A 26,408-nucleotide genomic window follows, 5' to 3' on the forward strand; every position below is an offset into this window, starting at 1 on the left:
GTCCGACCATGAGATTTTTGTTGTCTCCCCACCCCCATCAAACTGTCGCCGTTGAACAACGCAGGCGTCAGCATTCCGTTCACCTCGCCGTCTGTAAACCCTTGCCCTGCCATCTGAGCTGTCCAGACGAAATCTCGACTCGTCAGTGAACAAAACACCATCCCAATCTTGTCTCCCATACCGTATATACTGTCTGCACCAGGCAGTGACGCTGGAGAAAAATTAGACGAATTGCTGGCCGTCGGGGCCGGATGTTGTGCTCCACCACACGGTTCTGTACAGTCCTGGTACCGATTGGACGTAAGCCAGGAATGGTGAGTCATTTGCAGTCCGGAATCGATTCCTTAGATTGGTCAGCCGAATGTGGTTGTATTACTGACGTTATGTCATGCGTTGAAGGCCAGTCCGAGGCAAATCTTTCGTGTTCCAAGTATGTTGAAAACGTCTCCATAGAGATGTGATCATGTTTCAATGGACACAAAATGTCTGGCCACTTCATTTTGGGGCATTCCAGCCTCCAACATACCCAGGGCACGGAGATGTTGACTTTCTGTAAGCCGTGGCATGACGTACGTGCAGTTTAGGTTGAAATTAACATGTTTTCCACAACATTCAGGAGCTAGAGAATAATCAACCGTTCTACAACTTCCAATATCAGGTGTGTGAACTTCAGGTGTCAAACAACATGCAAACAGTAAGTTCATTGTGCACAAAGTGCACGTGCCACGCATGCAAAGTGCTTTGCTACATGTTTATTTAGGGTTATTTTTATGACTTTTCAAATCACTTTTATTTTATGCAATTTTATGTTACGTACAGTTTCTTTTTTCCATCAGTACATAATGAATCCTGAAGCTTCTGATTGTAGGGAGCCACTTATGGCAGTACTTGTGTTGCTGCATTGGAGGCTTTCAACACCACAGACCATGACAAGATCAAAGAATGTCTTAGAATAGACTATGGCATCAACAACTTGGCACTTTCTTTGTTTTCCTTTTATTTTAAAGGACAAGAAGAGTCTGTTACTATCAGAGGTGTGCAGTCTAACCCTAATTGTGGCTAGCCCAAGGTTCGGTTTTAAGTCCAGTCCTTTTCACTCTCTATACAAACAAACTGGTTCATCTGATAGACAGTCATGACATCCTCACTTGTTGATGATATCCCAATAATCGATGAATGCCAAGAAGTGGCTTTCTCCATCATAGAGCACTGTTTAGTTCATCTAAAATATTGTATGACAGAAAACATGCTTGAGATTTGAGATAAATGACTATACAACTGAAGTCATGCATATTGGTCCTCACCAATGGCTACCTAAGGTTAAGACTGACAAAATCAAAGTGGGTGAGTCTGATAGTGACACAGTCAAATCCTCAGTATAGTGCTGGACATAGACCTGAAGATGAACCGCTATGTGAAGGATATCTGTAGGAAGGAGTATTTTCATTTCAGAAACATCGAGAAAAATCTGTGATGTATTGACTGATGCTGCTGCCTGCAGCTGCAATATCAAGATCAGTCAGTTCTGTCTAGAATAGGCTATTGTAACAGCCTGCTTAGTGGAAATCTTAAGAAATCTTAAAACATACGTATATCTCACAACTATACTCAGCAGCAAAATAAACGTCAATACGAATTCAAAATTAGATAGGCACCGAATCAAATCATTACAGGAATTGACATAATAAGCAGATAAAATTTTTTTGTGTGTACAATATCTTGACACATCAACGAATAACTTCCAGAAAGGACACTGGAGATCAAACAAGACAACTAACAATACATCATGAAATTGATACACCTACCATTATGGAAAATATATTATATTGATGATTGTAATCTTTTATTTCATTAATATATTTCAACACAATTTTGTTTGAATTAAACCTTTATTGCAATAGTTCATTTCATACATCTCTTAAAATATACTTGTACCTTTCTCAAGATCATATGAATGCCAACATTGTTAACATTCTAGTATTCTGACAAGTGTGTGTGAACAATAACAGCAATTGAACATAGTTCAAACAGAACCAAGTGTCACAATTCTCACAAACATGCATAGATGCATTTTAGTTGTGTTACTTCAGTAATGGCTTCAAATACATATGAACATGTTCCATTTTGATAAAAGTTTCAACAAACACATTGCCAAGCAACACAATGTCCTTCTCTTGCTTTGCCTCGTGAACTGAATATGTGAAACATAACCATAGCGTTTTGAGGACATGTGTTATAAATAATCCACTGGTTGAATGTTGTGGTGCAGAAATAATCTTAACCCAATACACATACACAAAGAGACCTGTCAAACGACATATAGTCATCATGACAGAGCACCAACAGTACAGGTATATATGACAGAGAGTGTACAGCAGGTGTAATACATGCAATCTGGGAGATATTTAGCTGTGTTATAGGCAACACTGAAACAACAGCAGGTAACAGGAACAACACAACAATAAGCAACTTGGGGCTTTTCCTCACTACCTATCACCTAAACATGTTTAAGTACTATATTCCCTGGACAGGGGGATCCTGGATTAAGTAACACAACATCATTATCACCTGTTTCTCAGCAAGCCCATATGGTTGCTGGGGAGGTAACTCTTGCCGTATATCTGTACCTACAGTTGAAGAGTGTTCAGCACTATAGCGCTACCAAAGCACAACTCTTCACTATACTGGTCATTAGTCTACATCAGAAGAATTCAACGTCTTTGTTACATTTTCACTTTCATGTTTTCCCAATTCAGTGATACATCCCATTGTTTTAGATTTTGTTGTTGTTGCCATTACCCTCATCTACATCTTATGTGGTCTCTGGACAAAGCAAGGACTTGATCGCTGGAGTTGGTTTCACCTTGCATGACTGTAGCACATGTCAAACTGATGGACAGCAAATGATTACCTATCTTCAAAACTGATAGGAAGTAAAATCATTGGTGAAATATACTGACAAATGTCTCAACATTTGAGAGTGATGGAACAGGACAAATGGACAAATGATTTGTTGGTGCAGTGTTCACGTTACACAGACAATATAGAATGGGTTTATCATACTGTACTGCTTTGAAACAGTCATATGATGTGCTAGGTCTCAGAGCATTCAATAGAATGCAAAGATGTCATTGGCATGCCTGATGTTATGAAGCATCCTTCATCCCCACATCCAGCTGTAACGGAGCCACAGTACAGTCTGTATCAGTACAACCTGTTGAAGCGTGACTTGATATTAAACACCACTTGCTACCTACAACTGTTTGCTATATCACAAGCAGGACAACTTTACCACAGCTCAACACCAATGGGATCACTTGGAAAATGTACTTGTATATAGGTCAATGAGTGGCCATGTCCGAACTGTCGACTTGTGCAGATGGGAACATAGCCTGACATCTATGTTCATTTTAACATTGCTTGAAGAATGTTGTGCTGATGTGGAGCTCCAGTCAGGCCAGCTCTAAAAGAACTTGACCCCCTCACTCCCATCAATAAGCTCTGCTTTGCCTTGACTTTGTAGGGTCTTGAGTGCCCGTAGTAGCAACCAGTTCTCTAAACCATGGAACTCTGCAGCCAGAATTATAAAGTTTGAATCAACAATGACTTCAGGCTTAAAGTGGAAATATACATATAATTACAGAATCTTTAACTGCTTACAATACAATAAAAAGTCCATATGTATAATTTTGCAAGAACCATATCAAGCTGCAAGGCTATCAGTATGATACATCACTTTGCAGGACAAAGTGTGTCTGTATGATACAGTTTATCAGGCAGTGCTTGCTATAGGTACCTGCACCTGTTATAGGGCTCTAGCTATCGGAATAACTAGTCATAGACACTTGCCATCCAATGCCCAATGGAGTACAACTTTCAAACAGAAAATACCTACGTGTCCAAATCTATCTCCATTCCTCTATCATGATATATAATCAACAATGCTGAATGCAGAACAAAGTGACAGGTCTCTAACTCTAACCACTGACTTCTCTCCTACATTAGAAACACACACATTCATTAAGTTTCCACAGTAAATATTAAACAGTGTAAAACTTAAACCCAAGGATATCTAACTTATTTTAGTATCTCAAAACCACTAACCTGAACACGACATGTAAGATGAACATACTGACCTTCTGATGAGCTATCATCACCCTCACTTATTTCATAAAAGGTGCACACTGTATTTGTCATACTTCGGTCACATATCTGCCAAAAAAAGAAGAAGAGACAAACAATATATTTAGCCATCTTGAGCAGCTATAATCAAGCAGTGTCTTGCAAAATCTACTACCACACATTGTCTGGATTGCAGCTGTTTCCATCTTACATTGTCTGTGTTGCTATTGTTACCATCATACATTGTCTGTGTTGATATTGTTACCATCATACATTGTCTGTGTTGCTATTGTTACCATCATACATTGTCTGTGTTGCTATTGTTACCATCATACATTGTCTGTGTTGATATTGTTACCATCATACATTGTCTGTGTTGCTATTGTTACCATCATACATTGTCTGTGTTGATATTGTTACCATCATACATTGTCTGTGTTGATATTGTTTACCATCATACATTGTCTGTGTTGATATTGTTACCATCATACATTGTCTGTGTTGATATTGTTACCATCATACATTGTCTGTGTTGATATTGTTACCATCATACATTGTCTGTGTTGCTATTGTTACCATCATACATTGTCTGTGTTGCTATTGTTACCATCATACATTGTCAGTGTTGCTATTGTTACCATCATACATTGTCTGTGTTGATATTGTTACCATCATACATTGTCTGTGTTGCTATTGTTACCATCATACATTGTCTGTGTTGATATTGTTACCATCATACATTGTCTGTGTTGATATTGTTACCATCATACATTGTCTGTGTTGCTATTGTTACCATCATACATTGTCTGTGTTGCTATTGTTACCATCATACATTGTCTGTGTTGCTATTGTTACCATTGTTACCATCATCTGTGTTGATATTGTTACCATCATACATTGTCTGTGTTGATATTGTTACCATCATACATATTTGTCTGTGTTGATACATCATACATTGTCTGTGTTGATATTGTTACCATCATACATTGTCTGTGTTGATATTGTTACCATCATACATTGTGTTGTATTGTTACCATCATACATTGTCTATGTGTACATTGTCTGTGCCATCATACATTGTCTGTGTTGCTATTGTTACCATCATACATTGTCATATTGTCTGTGTTGATATTGTTACCATACATTGTCTGTGTGCTGTTGTCTGTGTTGTTATTACCATACATTGTCTGTGTTGCTATTGTTACCATCCATCATGTTGATGTCTGTGTGTGTTACCATCATACATTGTCTGTGCTATTGTTACCATCATACATTGTCTGTGTTGCTATTGTTACCATCATACATTGTCTGTGTGTTGTTACTGTGTTGTGATATTGTTTCCATCATACATTGTCTGTGTTGATATTGTTACCATCATACATTGTCTGTGTTGCTATTGTTACCATCATACATTGTCTGTGTTGCTATTGTTACCATCATACATTGTCTGTGTTGCTATTGTTACCATGTATATTGTCTGTGTGTTACCATCATACATTGTCTGTGTTGCTATTGTTACCATCATTTGTCTGTGTTGCCATTTGTCTGTTTCATTATAATCATTGTCTGTGTTGCTATTGTTACCACCATCATACATTGTCTGTGTTGCTATTGTTACCATCATTGTTGTCTGTGTTGATATTGTTACCATCATACATTGTCTGTGTTGCTATTGTTACCATCATACATTGTCTGTGTTGCTATTGTTACCATTACATTGTCTGTGTTGCTATTGTTACCATCATACATTGTCTGTGTTGGTATTGTTACCATCATACATTGTTGATATTGTCTGTGTTGCTATTGTTTGATATTGTTACCCATACATGTCTGTGTTGATATTGTCTGTGTCTGTGTTGCTATTGTTACCATCATACATTGTCTGTGTTGCTATTTACCATCACCATCATACATTGTGTGTTGTGTTGTATTCTTTGTTACATCATACATTGTCTGTGTTGATTTGTTACCATCATACATTGTCTGTACATTGTCTGTGTATTCTTACCATCATACATTGTCTGTGTTGCTATTGTTACAGTCATACATTCTGTGTTGCTGTGTATTCTTACCATCATACATTGTCTGTGTTGCTATTGTTATCTTACCATTTGTCTGTGTTGCTATTGTTACCATCATACATTGTCTGTGTTGCTATTGTTACCAAAATGCCATGTTGTCTGTGTGTGTTGCTATTGTTACCATCATACATTGTATGTGTTGGTATTCTTACCATCATACATTGTCTGTGTTGCTATTCTTACCATCATACATTGTCTGTGTTGATATTGTTACAGTCATACATTGTCTGTGTTGCAATTCTTACCATCATACATTGTCTGTGTTGGTATTGTTACCATCATACATTGTCTGTGTTGCTATTCTTACCATCATACATTGTCTGTGTTGCTATTGTTACCATCATACATTGTCTGTGTTGCTACTGTTACCATCACTGTCTGTGTTGGTCACACATTGTCTGTGTTGCTATTCTTACCACCATGCGTTGTCTGTGTTGCTATTCTTACCACATACATTGCCTGTGTTGCTATTGTTTCCATAATGCATTGTCTGTGTTGATCTTGTGTTGCTATTGTTTCTATAATGCATTGTCTGTGTTGATGTTGTGTTGCTATTGTTACCACATAAATTGCCTGTGTTGCTATTGTTTCCATAATGCATTGTCTGTGTTGATGTTGTGTTGCTATTGTTTCCATAATGCATTGTCTGTGTTGATGTTGTGTTGCTATTGTTTCCATAATGCATTGTCTGTGTTGATGTTGTGTTGGCATTGTTACCATCATTCATTGCCTGTGTTGCTGCAGGTGGCAATCACACACTGTGCTGCTGGTGACTGTTGCGGGCCACACCGATGGTGAACATGGCCAGTGATGTATAGCGGGACGGCAACTGACACACTCTCACGACAATGTGGGAAGACTTGCCAAATGTGTATGTATATAGAATGAGGAAGCATCAGTGCCATACATCCTCCAGTCACCATTATTGATAAGATATTACTTGACAGGATACCTTTAGGCAAATGGGAGGAACCTACCCATCTATAGATAAGTTTTCCCCACTCCTCTGGAGTCCTCCACATTATTAGACACTGCTTCCTTGCTTTGTCTTTCCATTCTATATGACCTGTACAAAGACAGAGCAAATCAAACAAACATGTTTACTAAGTATTGACATAGCAACGACTTCACAGTATAGAGTGTGAATATTTAATGATGGAACATGTGCAAGTAAATGAAAGCTCAGTATTCCTATTGATTGCAATTATTGGTCACAAACCAAACACATTGTTCAAAGTATTTGTGAGGTATGAAACATAAAGTTGCTGCATACAAAAGCATACTTCTTGTAAATAGTTTTCGAGTCAACAAAGATACATAGAGAATCTCACCCTCGTGTCTACTGATATGAAATATATCAACACGAGTTGATAAAGTTACAAATTTGTACCTATATCAACGAGTGTTGATATAATTGATATCAGTAGACACGAGGGTGAGATTCTATTTAGCATAAAAAATCACTCTTTCTTATTTTCAATGAAAAATGTAAATCTCCGAACACGGTACTGCCATTAGACTTGCAGTGCAGCGATGTCATAGCATGGTGACATCATCAAGTTCATGACATCATAGCATTGTCAGGGCATTGTACAAAATCTACTGTCAAAAGGAGATATCGTATGAACTCACACAAGCAATATCTCTTGTTTGGGATCATAAATCGCTTTCTGTATGAATCCACGACTATATGTTGTAGACAGACTAACAATCAGGGCATATCTGGAATCTGAAAGCACTCAAGAGGATCCTGATATAGTGAAGGGAGGCAGCTTTGAACACTGGGGCCTCTCTGTGTGTATGTGCAACCTGCCCAGTGTTTCAAGTAATGAAATAAATGCTATTCAGTTAGAGAATAGGAAGGCATTTTGCCTGTTGCGGATGTTGTGTACATGCCATGGGTGTAATTTTGTTTATCTGCCATTTCGTTGCCAGTTCAACAATCATATGCACCCGAATCGTAACACCTGATTTCATATTTTTTGGGGTGTATTTTGTATGTAACCACATGCTGTCCGTGTTATTGACAGTGAGCCTTGCCTTGCCGTGCCTTGTCTTGCAACGGCTCTATGCAAATACTGAACTGTCAGTACTTCGTCCTGCTAGGCGGATTGTGTAAATATTTGCTTAATTATGAACTTTGACAGTGATGACAATGATATGCCTGGAGAAACACAGCCTTGCTTGCAAGACTGACGCCATGTCTGGTTTTCGTCCAGGCGCAGACAACCACCTGCCCATTTGTCAGATTATGTAGTTGACATGAATCATGAACTTGATGAAATAACAACTACTTGATCAGAAGTGTGGGAAGTGCACATTTTACTAGTTCATCGGTTTTGTCCAGATTGGGTGATAGGTAGGGCTTGATATTGCCCTGAGTCTCATATTGCGATATATTGCAATAATTTAAGAGATATTGCAATATACTAGTATATTGTGATATATTGAATGGAGGGTTTCTGCCCAAGTGCGTACATCATAAATTCATAATAGCTCTGTGTGTGTGCGACATTATCTTCTTAGTTGCTGTTACACCAAACTTTCAGGCTCCCAGTCCTCATTGTGCATGGGTGTATGCCAATGGTTTACAGATAAATATAATAATATAGAACCTTAATGTGGAATGTTTAATTGAGGTATTGCAACAAAGGTTTGATAACATAATGATAAAGTATAGTAATAGTATAACATAAATTTCATGGTCAGTGATTATAAGGGGTTCACCCATTTTGTTCTTGGGGTTGGGGGTGGGGGTGGCGGTCAGCAGTTTTTGTACACACGTTTTAGGGAGGGGAGGTGTTCAGCAAGTTTGTACATAACTCTATGTTTAAAATTACGCTAAGAAATTATGGGAAGGGGAGGGGGGTCATTGATTTTGTACATGACATGCAGGAGGGTGGGGAGGGGATTTTGTACATAAATGTTAGGGGGGTCATTCATATTGTACATGCTTCTCCATAAAAATCATCATCACACCCCAAGCCATAAGTTATAAGCGGTCCCTTAATACAGTAGGGTCTTATACAGTACAGTCTGGGTTTTTTTGGTTACTGTGAGTATAGTTCAAGTACTAAAATGAGCGAAACACTTCTTCTTACTTTTATAAACTATAATTCACTGCTAATTTGAATAATGACCCTCTAAATTCTTTCAAATATCAAAAGCGCATTGCCGATTTTGCTCCTTCACAGAAAACATTGGAAATAAAGCCACAATATGCCTTAATTTAGTAGTTTCTTGGTATAATTTGACAACATATGAAATATGTGATAAATAAGCTTTCAAATGGTGTGAAATATTCCTAACATAGAGTATTTGTTTCTTTACACGAGAGTTAAACGTTACCCACCTATGCATCATCACTGTACAAGTTGATAGCCACTAATCACTGTACGGTTTCTAGTTAGTTCATGTTATCATTTCTAAATAATTGAAGTTCCTAATTATATAGTTTGCATCATTTTCTCTTACTTCTAAATTCAACACAGGTCGACTAAATTAACACTTCAGTTTGCTATTATTCTGATTTTCGGACAAATTCTTTCAACATTATCAGTGACCACTGTATTATCAATCACCCATCCAGAAGAAGTTATCAAATGTTGTAGCACAGCCTATTTGCATGTAAAAGTATACTGTACTTTGTCTTTAAATACACTTTTTTGATCGAGCATACCTGTTCAGACGACATCAATGAACCAAAGGACGAGCGTACAGCGCACTATATCCGGTTTGCACTGTATGGGATCATACACAGTGCTTAATTCCTCCAAACTGTCACATATGAAACCCTTCACACCCACAAAACATAACGTATTTGGTAGAATATTTGGCACTTTTGGAGCCACTTATAAAGATACTCCCACTTGTAAAATGTTACATGAAACCAACAGAAATAAAACTATTTTTGGCACTTTTAGAGCTCATTTTATTGCTTGGAAATCAAGGTTAGATAATCCAAAGGGAGCTAACTCTGGATAACCCGAAATATTGCAGATTCTGAACCATATCGCGATAATTATACTGTACCGGTATATACCGGTTTACCAGTAATATTGCACAGCCCTAGTGATAGGCAAACTACTGAACTTGAGAAAGTATAACGAAAACATTAACTTGATGAACTTATGAAGCAGTTAGAGGAAGATAGAGAGATAGCTGTTCACATTAAGCATATGGAGGATGAAGCATCTGAAACTAGACATTAGGGAGAACGGAGATGACTATCAAGAAAGAGAAGGAATGTAGGATGTTACAGGTTGCTACAGAAAAAGCCACAAGAGAAACTGAGAATAGGGTTAAAGAAGCAAAGTTTATTTCATCTATGTTTGACAGTGCACATAAGTTGGACAAGCCAGATATCAGTGAGACATCCTATCCCACTATCCCAGAGAACTTAACACTGAGGTAACATACACCAAGGAATGTACTGACCAGTGTGCACCAACAACTAATAGACATACAATCCAAGTATTTGCACCCAGACAGATATGAGGATTCCCATGTCAGCCCAAACTTGCTCCAGATGTTACCAGTGTTGATTCCCCCATGAACACAAGGCTGATTTCCTCTGTGTATTAGTGGTGTGACGATTCATCGATGCATCGATCCATGGGCCGCCGATACAGTGAATCGATACAAAGTTTTACATGGTTGTATATCCCGATACGATACTTCAAATGAGCCATGATACATCGATGTTTAACTTTGAATATTGCCGAAGTGCGATATCTGTCAAGAACAAAGACTTACTTTTGTTTGATGATTAAAATATTTGCTAACTTATTTTCCCTTCATAAGTAAACTTTTTCTCGGAAATTCTTGTGTCAAGAACTGTGCCAGACATAGCGCTTGCATGTTATCAACATTCACAAAGTCTGTGTATAAACTTACTATCTCGTTTCCGAGTAGCCTAGTGGTTAAAGCGTGGGCTCGTCACACCGAAGACCCGGGTTCGAATCCCCACATGGGTACAATGTGTGAAGACCAGTTCTGGTGTATCCCGCCGTGATGTTGCTGGAATATTGCTAAAAGCGGCGTAAAAGCAAACTCAGTCAGTCAGTCCAGCAAGGGCAGTGGTGTTGTTCACAACTTAGTTGAAGCTGGACTAGTACAAGTGATGAAGAAGACAGGAAGACTTCCGAGTCATGGTACATGTCATCATGTTGTGGAACACAATGATAAACCCAGGCTGGTGATTAAGTGCCCTTATGAACACAATGCTAAACCCAGGCTGGTGATTAAGTGCCCTTATGAACACAATGATAAACCCAGGCTGGTGTTTAAGTGCCCTTCAATGGTAAAAATCTCAACAAGAAACTGCTACCTGGACCAGACTTAGGACCATCCCTACTTGAGAGTTCTTATGAGCATTCTGTTGACATTGCTGGGGATATAAAGGCTATGTTCCATCAAGAGTATTTTGGGCCTACAGCCTTTTACTGAAATAAATCTGTCTGTCTGTCCCATCATGTGAAATTTTGCCAAGGGACAGATCACTTCTTCGTTTTCTGTGGTGTGACATGAGATGCCATCTTGAACCAGATGTTTATCAATTTATCAGTTTTACGGTACAGACCTTCCTGCTGTAGCATTCAAATGGCATTACCATCAGTGTTGTTAAGTATAAAAAACCAAGAAACAATTAAAAATACTTCCTTTGTTTGTCATGGGAAACAGGTTGTATCAAGATGTTTTTGTCACGTGCAGAAAGGGCATTCCTTTGTGACTTAAATAGGTCATACAGTAATTAGTACACATGTCCTCAAGCCTTTCGGTACAACCAGATGCTTAATCTTAGATAATCATTTCATCATTACACATTTGCTACCTTTGAAAACATTTTTTTTGTTTCAAAAGAAATATTACACTTCAAACCTTTCATCTATGATGATGGAGTCTCTCATTTCATTGATGCATCAGTTAGGGATGAAATGGTATTCCGCGGTTATCAACTAATGTAAGGTTGTCAGTTTTCTGCACTAGGATCATATACCAAACCGAAACAGACCAAACCGAAGGCCTTGTACCACAATACGTACCGTACCATGGTAAGAGCGTAACGTTTCAGTGCTTCATCAATTTACACCTTGCAATATGAAACATGACAAAGCCAGAGATTCATGTTCCAGTTCTGTACTGATATGCTAAAGGTAACATCTACTACTTGTTGCACCAACCCAGGCTGATAACAGTGAGTGGTGACTTTACAGCAGCAATCAATATACAGATTCATATACACCTGTTATAGCTAGTCACTAGCTGTTATATACAACCTCTTGACACACAAAAACAGTGCAGTTTCAGTCTGGTGTTCTACATCATGACAAAAGCTAAGCAGTCTGTATAGATAGGTAAGTGTATCAGCTCTAATGATAACATACACCCAACAAGCCTGCAGTTGTAAAGTCACAGTAAGCTCTTCTCCATATGCTGATGCCTTACCTCTTTTATTGAGTTCATCTAACACTGTGTAAATACCATCTGTGGAAAGCTTCCCTGGAATTGCATTAAGGATGAATAATATACCATAACAGCATTCAAATATGGCTGTGGCTTTGATTATGAGCTTGAGAGTCAATTGACCTTTAATTAGACAAATCTGACAAATACAGTGTATGCTACACACAGAAAATAGGTTACTGTTGCCTGTCATAAAGATGTCAGAAAATACATGCAAACAATTACAATAACTTCATTATATTGAAGTTGTCACAAAAGGCCTTTACTGGAACCTTATAGGAAGACAATTCCAAGTTTCAGTGAGTTTCTGTAAATCTTTGGGAATCAGACGTCCAAACACGACCTAAATCAAAGTGTGGTTTATCAATCCAATGTATACAACAACTGACACCAAGTACACACTTACACTTAGGGGTGAGTATTGCAGAGAATTTTCATATTGCGATATATTGCGATGCGGAAGCATATATTGCGATATGTATTGCAATATATTGCAAGGATTATTGTTTTAACAAAAACTACTTATAATCGAGTTAATGCTTGATTATAAAGCAAAAACACAACCAAATCACTATGATTGATTAACCTTTTATAAAAACTTTTAATCATCAAATAAAAACGTAAGTAACATTTGGCACTAATGAAACAGGGAAAAGATCAATTCGATCAGCGTATAGCAATACGTATCGTTTTCATGTCTGAACAGGTAAATACCGGTAAACCAGTTATACTGCGCAGCCCTACTTACACTACAGATGTAATGCAGAGTAAAACTGACGACCTCAACCATATGGAAACAGATTTGTCACAGTCCAAAATATTTTTACCATGTAAGTAGAAGAAACTTTCATCTACACGGATGATACTTAAATTAAAGTATATGATATTAATAACCTACTTGGAGAAGGTATAAGTTAGTATCAAGCTATCAACTTGCTAACCATATTTTCTTAAGTAATCGACAATAATTCAGAGCGTGTTTCATAATTACCAATTTCTTTGACTTTCAAACTTGGCACGTCTTAGTATCGTAGTACCTGAGGTACTATCACAATATTCAATAATGTAACTCTCCTGTGGTTTTATAAAAGTTTTGCAGCATGTCCTCAATCATTTTCCCATGACAGATTTGCTCCCACTCAACAAAGCCAAGCTAGAAGTGCTGTATTTATTCCTATATTTAGGTTTGACCTGACAATTATTCCAGCAAGTTAACAAAGGATACTGTCAATGGACTTGTTATAGAAGAGTGGGGAACTCTGTGCCTCTGTGACATCTAGACTGTAGTTTTTGATGTGGCGATGGTAACTTAAGATAAGGCTACACCATGCTTCCAGCTGTTTCTTCCGTGTTTCCTGATTGGGCTGAATGCTGGAACATCCAAGACATATTCATGATCATCATCATACATTTAAAATGAAAACAATATAGTTTCAATATTAGTACTTGTTTACACAAATATCACCAAAGAGGACTGATGAAAGGCACTGGCTATAAACAAAATACACAACATCAGCACTTCTTTCGATCGTTATATGCTCCACATATAAATAACAGGTGATATATTCGTCTTCGATAGCTGACATACAAATAGGGGAAATCTCAAATGATTAGCCAATGTCTGTTTCTGACGAGTATCAATCATTATATCTGTCAAACCAAATCTAAATCGTATCAAAGTATCTTGCTTGTAATGTTTCCTAAATATCTCTCGCAATCTGTAATAGTTTTAAAGGATCTATACACACCAAATCAAGAAATTATACTAAGGGCATTCATCCAATTCTGACAAAACCAATCAACAGCTGTTTGACGAAATTTGTTCATAAACAGCAAAATAATGCCAAAACCCTGGAAAAGCCACACATATATCAAAACCCATAGGAAAAGAGCAGATACCTTTTGTGTGATGACCATGTTATATAACCAAGATTATCTAGAGTGAACAACATGTTATAAGGCGTGGTCAGCAAATGCTGTTCATGCATTTTCAGCATTTTAACCCCATGCAAGGCAGTGAGGTAGCCTAGTGGTTAAAGCGTATACTTGTCATGCTGAAGACCCTGATTCGATTCCCTGCATGGGTACAATGTGTGAAACCCATTTCTGGTGTCCCCTGCTGTGATATTGCTGGAATATTGCTAAAAGCGGCGTAATACCATACTCACTCAGTACTGACACACTTATGCAGCAAAGATGAAAATTTATACAAAGTGTGTATCGTCCCCATTCACCAAATAATATGGTGTTGTAATACCAAGATTAAGGAACTTCTTTGTATTTCTGTCAATTGGTTCAATAGTCTGATAACCCTAAGTTTCAGCCAGATACAAAAGTATTGGTTGAATCTGTGCAACAAAATGTTTAAAAAAGTATTTAGGTAGTACGCCCATACCAAGTTACTTAACAAAGGGACATAACACTGTGATACTAAAAACCACAAGGTCCAATTTTGCTCATTGGAGGGGTCTTGTTTTATGCCCTTCTGGCTTTGTCTATGAAATATTTGAGTGGAAAACAATGACTGATCCCTTCAGAAGATACTTTTCCAGAGTAAGGCAAAATTGGAAAGGAAGGTTTGTTTACTTTTTTTCTTTCACAGATTCCCAACTATTTAAAATATTGCAATGCAAGATAAGGGAGGATAATTCCCGATTCAAATACCTTGTGAAACTTTAGGCTAATTCTAATTGAAAACTGTTTTATTCATTACAGTTCAATACAAAAGTCTCCACTGAATTATTGATATAATGTATGTTGTCATTCAGCACAGAGCACTTTTAGATCAAACAGTTGTTATCTTCTTGTTACATTGTTCTTCACATTGATCTAACGAAAACATACATCATGTGTAAACTATTCACATCTAACTTGTATCAAAAACAGACTGCCTGAGTGCTTCCACGGTTTAATGTACATCAGTAATGTTACTACTGGCAATATAGAGGGCATTGTTCTTGAATACCCACAAAGTTGAAGGAGAGTATTAAAAAGTCTTAAAGTTCTGCTCCAGAAAGGAGCACTACCACCAATTTCAGTCGAAGTCAAACTTATTGCCATGGAAACACAATACATATTTTAATGAGAAATCCCAAACCATCAAAAGGCACCAGTTCACAACCACACCTATCTATGTGCCAAGTTTGGTACGGAAGCATTGAATGTTTTTAAAGTTCTGCTCCGAAAAAGAGCAATACCACCAATTTCAGTCGAAATCAAACTTGTTGCCATGGAAACACAAAATATAATCCAAAACTACCAAAAGGCACCAGCTCACAACCAGACCTATCTATGTGCCAAGTTTAGTGAAGAAGCATTGAACAACCATTGAACAGTTTCAAAGTTCTCCACCGGAAAAGAGAATTTTGCCTGGATGGATGCACAGACAGTCCAAAATAATATCCCCACAAAACTTTGAAGAAAAAATGAGGAATGCCTGACAATATTACTATAGCTAGATATCCCAAGGTATTTCTGTTTTTCCTGCAAAAAGTATAAACATTTTTTTCATTCATATCATGCATTAAATAGCACTGATCTAGAGCAATTTATGTTTCGTCCCAACAATCTAATTACGGCGTCAAGCTGCCAGGTGGTCAGTCCTCACTCACTTGACCATGACAGACACATGAGAGCTGTCCACCTTGGCAGACTTGTCATTCTAGCCTTGTTCATATGCATACAAACACATATTGGAATGAATTCGGCCCCAACATTGTGAGTAACACCGTTGCTGCTTGACGTAGAGTCAGTACTCCGAATACCGTACACGTTAGGCCACCGGTATACCCTGAATCGCTTCCTACACAAATACTACGTCATGGCGCATGCTGTTTAAAAGGTTGTCCAATCATCTTGCCTGCCCAGTAAGCCGGTTGTGCATTCCGTTTTCCGTTTTAACCATGCGTTTAGTCAAAAGAAGCTACCCTGGTCATTTAAATTCGTACAAAGTGACTTTAATACCGTACACTATTTCTTCCAATATCGTACACGTATTGTAATTCCGTACACTATCTGAAAGACACTTCCACTGCTGTTAGTTCTTTAGACAATTTAAATTTACTGGTTAATTATAAATTTGGAATAATGAACGGAGGTTACTCAGGTTCAAAAACTATATTCATATACACTCCTTTATACCAAATTATTAGCATTTTTATTTTTTGTGTTTCTCATTGCCCGACCCTTCTAATTTTATTGTCTCCCCCCCCCCAAAAAAAAAACAAACCCCAAAAACCACCCCAAAACAAACAGCAAAAACAAAAATAATAAAAAATGAAATAAACTAATAATAAACATTAATTTCTTCTTTTTCATTCCGACACCGCTACTCGAACCTAAAACGTACAGCCTTGTCATATAAAATGTTTATCTATCCAAAAAGTTTCAATCAGTCGCTCCCACAATTTCAAAGAGTGAGTGAGTTTAGTTTTACGCTGCACTATTCCAGCTATATGGCGGCAATTTCCAAGAACGCAAGAAATTGTATTAAGAATTACAATAAATGAGAATCAAGAACATTATTCAGATAAATTTGTCTTAATTATGTTTTGTTTTTTGGGGGGGGTTTGAACTTGGTGTCTACACATACAATAATGATGCCCTTACTAGAATGTAATGGACTTTAGTTGATGAATGTCGAGTGTTGTGATCTTAGCTTATCTTGAAAATACAGATTTCTCGCTGATTTGTAACGATTTATTTATCACTTGATCATTTGTGATGAATAATCACAAGTGTATTTCTAAAAACATTTGAAAACAAGAACACAGGAAATACACAGGCCTATACATCAAGTTCTACCACACAGATAAACGAGAAATTCGGTGGGGGTGGGGGTGGGGTGTCGTCCTTCCGGCAGATTCCGCGGGAAAATTTGAAATGCAGTGACGTAGTAACAGAGCATCACCGTCATTAACGGTTTGATGTAGAATCAGCGCGTCATTTGAATGTAATAGTGTGAACTGTCAACACGTCGGATAACTGAAGCATGGGAATAGAAATTTCACCGGGCATCACTTCTCGTGCGGGCGGTCTCTGTCTTATGTCACTAAAATCAAGACATCCTGAAATGCATCGCAGAAGGTAAGAGTTTAAACATATCCGTTATAATACAAGATGGGCAATTAGAGTTTTGGTAGTGGCGTTAATATGAAGACAGTTAAAATTGAGGAAACAGCCACGAAACCAATTTACAATCATAGTGAATCAAACTTGGCACCACGATGTGATCAACATATAAATGAGGCCATCTATCAGGAACTTCTTTTATCTCCACTTATCAATATGCTGTGTGTTTATCAACTTGTTGAATAAGGGTCATAATCAGCTTATGTAGGAGTGTGACGATGTCACGTGTTTTTTCTGTTGGCAACAATGAATGCAAATAATTTGGCACACAATAACTGAATGTTGCTTAAAAAAAATTGTATTCATACGCAAGTAAAAGAATGTCCAAAACGATAGATAAATCCAGAATGGCATTACATGATAAATAGTTTATTACCCACTTAGCCTAGGTTTTCGAAACGTACAAGTTATGGGTAATAAGCACGCCAGTGTCGCATGGTTTTTGCGAAATGGAAACACACTCGGCAAACAAACTGTAGATTATTTCGTAAACCAAACACAGAACACTCCCTTCTACTGTAGGGTAGGTAAGCGACCGTTCATAATTTATGTCTGTGGGGTGGGGTGTTTGATGATTTTTATGGAGAAGCCTGTACAATTTGAATCCCCACCCACCTAATATTTTATGTACAAAATTGCTGACCCCTCTAGTGCATGTGTACAAAATGGGTGGAACCAACCCCCACCCCACCTCCAGGACAAAATGGGCAACCCCCCCTTAAAATCATATCTCTCTCTCTCTCTCTCTCTCTCTACCTTCATCTTAATGATCTCATCGCTCGTGAGTATGCGGTGGGAAGTCAGCTTCCGTGGATTTGATTTCGAAGCTGATTTTTGTTTTATTACAGGAGCTGGAAGGGAAAACTCGGACTTGATAGCGTCCATTGCAGCAGCCTCAGAGACTGGAAACAATGTGTCCGCCGGCAAGCGATGCATATGATAAGCTCGAAAATGTATTTAACCTTTATAAATGTTTCATTGTAGATGCTAAACGAGAAAGTGAACGAGGTAGATTTTCAGGAGGAATCAGTGTTTTCATTAACCACCAAGTAGTTTCTTATTTTCAGAGACTTTATGATCAATGGGCAAATGTTATTGTTTTCAAACTGAACGCAAAAGTGTGTCCTACCACCATATTTGTTTTATTTGTATACATTCATCCTGAATATTCAAAGGAGATGCAGATGAGGATGGAATTTCAGCTCTTGAGAAGAAGCTTTTGCTTATCTTATCAGACTATGGAGAGGATATTAGTTTTATCCTAATGGGAGATTTCAATGCCCGAACTGCAGATGAAACAGATTGCATAATAAATGACGACATGCACTATTTGCCGCTTAACGGTGATTATAGAGAAGATTCATTTGATATACCCAGAAACTCATGTGATACACAAATCAACAACTACGGTAGAAGTTTTCTAAACTTGTGTAAAGTGTTCAACCTCCACATAGTAAATGGGAGGTCATTGGGAGATGTACATGGTAACTTTACATTCATATCGCGAGCAGGAGCCAGTGTGGTGGACTACGTCCTAGTATCAAGTACTATATTTCCTAAAATCAGTGACATGACTGTGATTCCAAGATCAGAATCTGACCATATGCCTATAGCATGTACATTTAATGACGTCATAAGGAAAGATACTGCACCAGTGTCTGGATCAGACATGCCACTCTACACGATGCCCAGATACAAATGCAGCAATACGGACAAAGAACAATTATCTAGCGTTGTTGCAAACGACAAGATAAATGTACTGATATCTGAATTTCTGGAATACCTAAACTTGGATATAAATCATGCAGTTAGCAAATTATCAGACGTCGTGGCAGCAACAGGAGAACGAGTATTACCACGTAATTCAAACTCTAGTCAAGCTCCTAAACAACCTCCCTGGTTTGATTATGAGTGCCAACAACTTAAAACAGCGAAATACAGGTGTCTCCACAAGTTCAGGAAGTTTAATTGTGATGAAAACAGAAATTATTATATTGATGCAAAGCATGCCTTCAAAGAATGGTGTAAACTTAAGAAAATTAGATACAACAGAAAAATTGAAGATGGCATCACCGTTGAGGCAGCACGTGGGGACTGTAAAGAATTCTGGAGTAAAGTAAAACAGGCATTCCGAACAAACATTGATTCATGTATTTCCGCAGCTGACTGGCAAGCCTACTTCACTGATCTGTTAAATCCTGAAATAGAAGTAACTGCCTCAGAGTTTGACCAACAAGTAAAACACTTCCTCGAACATCACTTTCGTGTAAGGACTGCGCGATGGGTTAGCGCACCAAGATATTTATTTAAACAGTGAAATCTCTGAAGAAGAAATTAGAAAATCTATATATGATCTTAAATCAAATAAATCACCAGGCACTGACGGGATACCCCCAGAACTGTAGAAACTATCATGTAATATTTTAATTCCATATGTGAAGATGCTATTCAACAAGATTTTGGACAATGGTCTGTTTCCTACAAACTGGAATATCGGCGTTATTATACCACAGTCTAAATCTGGATCCAAGAAAGAACCATCGAATTATAGAGGAATATCAATACTAAATTCAATGGGAAAACTTTTTATTCCAATTATAGAGAAAAGATTAAGGACGTGGGTTGAGTTAAACGAAATATTATCCGAAAGTCAAGCTGGTTTCCGCCCTCAATATTCAACTACTCACCATATTTTTACTCTTCAGGCTTTGTGTTCGAAATATTTGTGCAAACCCAAAATGTCGTTTCTACTGTGGTTTCGTTGACTTTAAAAAAGCATTTGACTTTGTGGACAGAGATAAACTGCTATATATTTTGATTCAACACGGCTGTCACGGAAAGATAACTATGTTGCTTAAAAGTATGTTCGCATCGGTGAAAGCCAGTGTAAGAGTGAATACTGATTCAAGAACTGAAACTTTTGATACTTCCCGTGGAGTGAGACAAGGGTGTATTCTCAGCCCCCTCCTCTTCCTTCTCTTTATTAATGAATTTGCAACAGAGCTCTACCAATCAAGCAACAATGGAATTTTTGTTACGCAAGATATACAAGATCTATTACTGCTAATGTTTGCTGATGACATCGTCCTTTTTGCTACCAGTGTAATAGGTCTACAGCCAGCTTAATATCCTGGAATCATTCTGTATCAAATGGGGATTACAGCTGAATCTTAACAAAACAAATATCATAGTGTTTCTCGCGAACGGAGGAATTCTGAGACATTCTGAAAAGTGGACTTTTTGTAAAAATCCTCTTAAGGTGGTTACATACTATAAATATCTCGGCATAATATTTTCATCTAGGCTCGTGTGGACAAAAGCCTGTGAAACACTTGCTCAACAAGCAAGTAAAGCCTGCCTCTCTGTTTTCAGACTTTTTAACAAGTATCAAGAACTAACCTATTCAAGTGCAAGAGCTATATTTGATCGAAAAGTGGCACCTATACTACTATACGGCTCGGAAAATATGGGGACATAAATATTCTGATGTAATCGAGAGGGTCCATACTATGTATTTCAAACGATTTCTGAAAATTGGAAAATGTGCTTCAAACAAAGCCACACTTGGGGAGCTTGGACGTCACCCCATCTACGATTAACACAGATTCGAGTAATCAAGTTTTGGTTCAGATACTCAGTATGAATGAACAACATTATCCACTGCAGTGCTACAGAATGCTAAAAACATTTGATGATATGGGCAGAACAAACTGGGCATCCAATGTTAGAAACTTATTATTCAGAAACCGGTTTTCTCATGTCTGGTTAAACCAGGGCGTTGCTAACGCTCAGCTATTCATGTATACTTTCAAACAACGATTGAAGGATATAAGCCTACCAAACTTGGCACAACGAAATCAACAGCTCCACTTTTTCAGTCATTATTCACAGTTTAAACATGAACTTTGCCTGGAGTCCTACATAACAGAACTAAAATATAAACATCTGATCCGTGCACTTATCAAGTTTCGTATTTCGAAAAACAACTTTAAAGTGAACATGTACAGACTTAATGAGGATGCCCCACGTACGAACTACTTGTGTTCATTCTGTGATGCCGCGGAAACAGAAACTGAGAATCACGTATTCTTCCGATGTGTCAAATATCAGCGGTAGAGAGACAGTTACTTCTAACAATTACAAAATGTCTACAAAGGCCCACTCACTCTGCAGTCAATTTTGCAATCCAAAAACCCCCAAGTTATATACTGTAGAGCACTATTTTTACATTATGCTTTTAAAGTAAGATCCCAATACTAATTATGACCAATTATCAGGAAACTGCCAAAGTTTGTGACTGTATTATAGGCCATGAGGCCCATATTACGAATAAACTTCTGTCTGTCTGTCACAATCAGCTTATGTAGGAGTGTGACGATGTCACGTGTTTTTTCTGTTGGCAACAATGAATGCAAATAATTTGGCACACAATAACTGAATGTTGCTTAAAAAAAATTGTATTCATACGCAAGTAAAAGAATGTCCAAAACGATAGATAAATCCAGAATGGCATTACATGATAAATAGTTTATTACCCACTTAGCCTAGGTTTTCGAAACGTACAAGTTATGGGTAATAAGCATGCCAGTGTCGCATGGTTTTTGCGAAATGGAAACACACTCGGCAAACAAACTGTAGATTATTTCGTAAACCAAACACAGAACACTCCCTTCTACTGTAGGGTAGGTAAGCGGCGACCGTTCATAATTTATGTCTGTGGGGTGGGGTGTTTGATGATTTTTATGGAGAAGCCTGTACAATTTGAATTCCCCCTCCCCTAATATTTTATGTACAAAATTGCTGACCCCTCTAGTGCATGTGTACAAAATGGGTGGAACCAGCCCCCACCCCACCCTCAGGACAAAATTGGCGACCCCCCTTAAAATCATATCTCTCACACACACACACAGTCATAAATTATGAACGGTCCCAAACAACAAATCTGGTTTAGGTATTTACATTAGATTTGGAAGCTGACTTCCGAACCTTCTGCCGAGATTGCCTGGCTTCCAGACACGCTTGTTTTTCTCTTTCTAGTTTCTCTTTCTCATTTCTCTTTTCTACCTTCATCTTAATGATCTCATCGCTCGTGAGTATGCGGTGGGAAGTCAGCTTCCGTGGATTTGATTTCGAACTTTGTTTTATTACAGGAGCTGGAAGGGAAAACTTGGACTTGATAGCGTCCATTGCAGCAGCCTCGGAGACTGTAGCCATTTCAACAACTAAGTTGCCGGATTCATCTAAAAACAGAGAGTGTCACTTGTCAAAACAGACAAGATGAAGTCAGTGTCAGACAGGAGAGATGCGCCCTCTGGTAACACTGCTTCAGTTGTAGATGGAACCACTGATGTCCCAGCTATTGGCGTAGCAGACACTCCGGCATCAGGTGTCACAGTATCAGAAGTCACCGGATTGTCAGCTTCACCAACAACAGGAACATCAGCAACTCCCCCTTCTCCAGATGAATCCAAGCTGACATCAAATGGTTTGCTAGGGGCAAAAGCCTTATCTGGAATTGAATTCCTGTTTACAGGGAATATCCCACATTTACGGAATCCACTGCAAACATTTCAGGCCGTGAAAGCCACAGTGTACGCTTGTTTGAACAAACGGGGCCATTCCCATTTGGTCACCAGGTTATTTGGACTTTGCACCATGAATTCACTGCATACCCTGTTCCACTCCCTACTTAGTGGGCCAAATACTGATTTGTCCAGAGGACAAAGCCACTGTGTTGTGTGGGGAGGAAAAGCTAGGATGGTTACATCATTTGCCTTTGCCTTCTCCAGAAGCCCAAGTGTTTACGCCTGCGAACTGTGGCTGTCCAGCACGATAAGTTGAGGACTCTCAGGTCCACAGTGTTTCAGGAAGTGGGCCTCAAACCATCCTTCACCCAGAGTGTCCTCCATCCATGCACGACTCTGGTATGTGTAGGCCGTGCCAGGCACTCCAGCCGGAGTATTGTATGCCTGAAGGCATTTTGGGGTCTTCCCCTTGACTATCGCCATAGGGGGAATGTTGCCACCTGCAGCATTTATGCACGCCAAAACTGTTACATTATCACGTGTGTTCCCCACACGCCCGGGAACGTTCTTAACCCCGACCTCAGCCATAACTTTGGTTGGTTTGTGTGTAAGCGGAACACTTTTTTCGTCGATGTTCCAAATTACTTGTGGTTTATCGTGTAACCCTAGACTGTAGACAAGTTTTTCAAGTTCATCAAAATAGTTTTTGGTAACTGATGGACTGAGCATTCTTGCTCTGACTGTGGTGAGAGGTACGGGCGATCTTAAATGTATGTCGGGGTGGCGCTTCAAGAATCCAGCGATCCACCCTTTACCAGGCACGCCATTCTTGAAGGGGGTCTTCAGATTAAGTGTCCCACATATGCGTGCAACCTTGAGGATAAGCTGGCGACGGGTTATGCCGAACCCTGTCAGCGCTGCAGCCTTTATTTTGTCAGCTATCTCTTCTTCAACTGCCGCTGTCAGCACTGATGGTCGGCCAAGACTCCCTCCCTCGGATATTACCCGGACATGATCGCTAATGGTCATGACGGGTACATTAAAACGTTTAGACGCAGTTCTGAAAGACAGACCCTGCCCCGTAACCGCGGCAACTGCACTCCCAAGGGTCTGCTTTGTGTATTGGCGTCTTCTGCCCATCTAAAAATTAAACACAGACTGAATTTATCTACTTTAATACTGCCCAATTTGACACAATACAGAACGAACAAGTTCGAGAATTGTATCATGTTGAAATCCATTTTGGTCACAATCGTGAAGCACGCGTCTTGCTAGAAATGTTGCAGACATGGGGTCTCTTAGTGTCGGTTGATATGACATTACGCGACAAACAACTTCTGCCACTGCAAATCTACATCTAGAATGGTCTAAAGATTTCCTTAGCAAGTCAAGTATTACTTCAGCTTCGTATTCAACAAACACGTCATCCAGGATTAAGGTGTTTAAAGCTGTACGGGCGACTGCAATCACTAGTTCATGTCCGCTTCCACATAATTTGCGGCGCTGAATGGATTTTGAAAGCGCCATTTTCTGTAAAGTTGACAGTATTGTTATTGATAATTTGTTTTAATTGATTAATTATTATTAAAATATTGTGACTTATACGTTTTACTAGACAAAATTGTATTAGCTTCCATGGAAATAATATAGTTGTGCCTAACTGACAAATTGTTGTACTGTGTTGCTGATAACTTTTGAATATTTACAGGTTATTTGGGCTTAATACATTGTACCCATGTGGGGAATCGAACCCGGGTGTTGTGCGTGCCGAGCGAACGTTTTAACTATTAGTCTGCCCCACCGTCCCCGTAAAGGATTCATGAACGGTAAAAAAAAACACCTAACGGTAGCACGGGCTAATATCAACAATAAATACTTTTCTGACAATTTGACTACTTCAAAATTGACTTCAACAATGGCCATATACACTATTTTTCTATTATATGTCTATATGTAATATTCAATTGTTTATCAGTATCTATGCAAATGTTTCATATGAGTAAATATGACATGGAAAAAATAAAATGACACTGTACGAAATAAGGAGCATAGCAAAAATATATAATAATTTGGGCATCAAATATCGTACGCCTCATATTTTGTTAATTTTGAAAGTAACCTGTATGAAACCGGTCACTGTGTTTAAAGATTACATTTTTGGTCAGCTCAAATACATTATTTCGGGTTTCCGTACCATGAGTGATGTTCAAATTTCCCGCTTTTAGGTGTAGCGCCTAGAGAGTTTCTGATAGTGACCTCGACGTCGTCCCGGCAAGAAGTGGAGAGAGTCGCTATTGCGCAAGTGCACAACGCGATAACCAATCGTATCTCGAAAGAGAAAGTGCATGACAAATACACACGATAGCTAAAAATAGAGTTGGGAATTACCGCATTTCAAGCGACAATGGTAAGGTGATGCCACACACAAACATAATAAGCTATTGCGCACAAATCAAAGTGTACGGAACTTACAAGCCTGTATGGTATTCGGAGTACTGACTCTATAGTACATTTTAGACGAATGTATGCAGTTTTCACAACGTCTCGCTCAAATAAAATCGGCACAGCGACAACTGGCAGCCTGGGGAGTAACTTTCATTCATATCACCTGAAGATATATAGTCCTCATCTGATAATGATGAGTTTAAACATGTATCTTTAATTGTATCTGAAAATAATGAAAGACACATCAAATTTCTAAAAATGCTACTCAAAGAAATTTTTTCATCGTTAAAATTTAAGGGGTATACGGGCGGAGTTCACAAATGATCGAAAATTGGACAAACATTTATTCTAGGGCAGTAAAAGCACATGCATATTCATAAAACCGCAACAACCGGACACGGGCACATTTTCAATAACATCCTCTACATCATATCTATACATGCACGACAGTAAGGTTTCATACATACGTAAAGAACGGAGGGAATTTATACTGCCACGGATAGTCAAACACTGCCATTTCCCTGTTTGTCCCTTCTAACATAATCAATTCCTTTTGATAGATTAACTGAGTGAAAAGAGACAGTTATCTGTAACAAATTTTTAATACACAAAATTTGACCTTGGTATTATATTAAATTAT

The 26,408-nt window shown here is 38.4% G+C and overlaps 1 protein-coding gene across 1 annotated transcript; it reads right to left on the reverse strand.

Annotated features, from left to right (window-relative positions):
- Positions 1–1,870: 1,870 nt before the first annotated feature.
- LOC124255734 (vacuolar protein-sorting-associated protein 25-like) lies at positions 1,871–26,365 on the reverse strand. The gene is made up of 6 exons (XM_046689639.1): positions 26,236–26,365; positions 13,894–14,039; positions 12,651–12,704; positions 7,181–7,269; positions 4,137–4,212; positions 1,871–3,570 (listed from the first exon to the last, which is right to left on the reverse strand). The coding sequence occupies exons 1-6, from the start codon at positions 26,307–26,309 to the stop codon at positions 3,464–3,466; spliced, it is 546 nt and encodes a 181-aa protein (XP_046545595.1). The 5' UTR covers positions 26,310–26,365; the 3' UTR covers positions 1,871–3,463.
- Between the last annotated feature and the right edge of the window lie 43 nt (positions 26,366–26,408).

Source organism: Haliotis rubra, unplaced genomic scaffold (genome assembly GCF_003918875.1).
Source record: "Haliotis rubra isolate DU_JTF1 unplaced genomic scaffold, ASM391887v1 Scf607, whole genome shotgun sequence".
In the NCBI taxonomy this organism is placed as follows: domain Eukaryota; kingdom Metazoa; phylum Mollusca; class Gastropoda; order Lepetellida; family Haliotidae; genus Haliotis; species Haliotis rubra.

What these genes read in the sequence shown, in the direction of transcription:
- LOC124255734 (XM_046689639.1), bottom strand. Translation starts at nt 26,309, where the DNA reads ATGTTAGAAGGGACAAACAGGGAAATGGCAGTGTTTGACTATCCGTGG. An exon ending in AAATTCCCTCCGTTCTTTAC is followed by an intron (nt 14,040 to 26,235) that starts GTATGTATGAAA and finishes TGGATGTTCCAG; the next exon opens with CATTCAGCCCAATCAGGAAA. An exon ending in CTATAACAAGTCCATTGACA is followed by an intron (nt 12,705 to 13,893) that starts GTATCCTTTGTT and finishes ATGCAATTCCAG; the next exon opens with GGAAGCTTTCCACAGATGGT.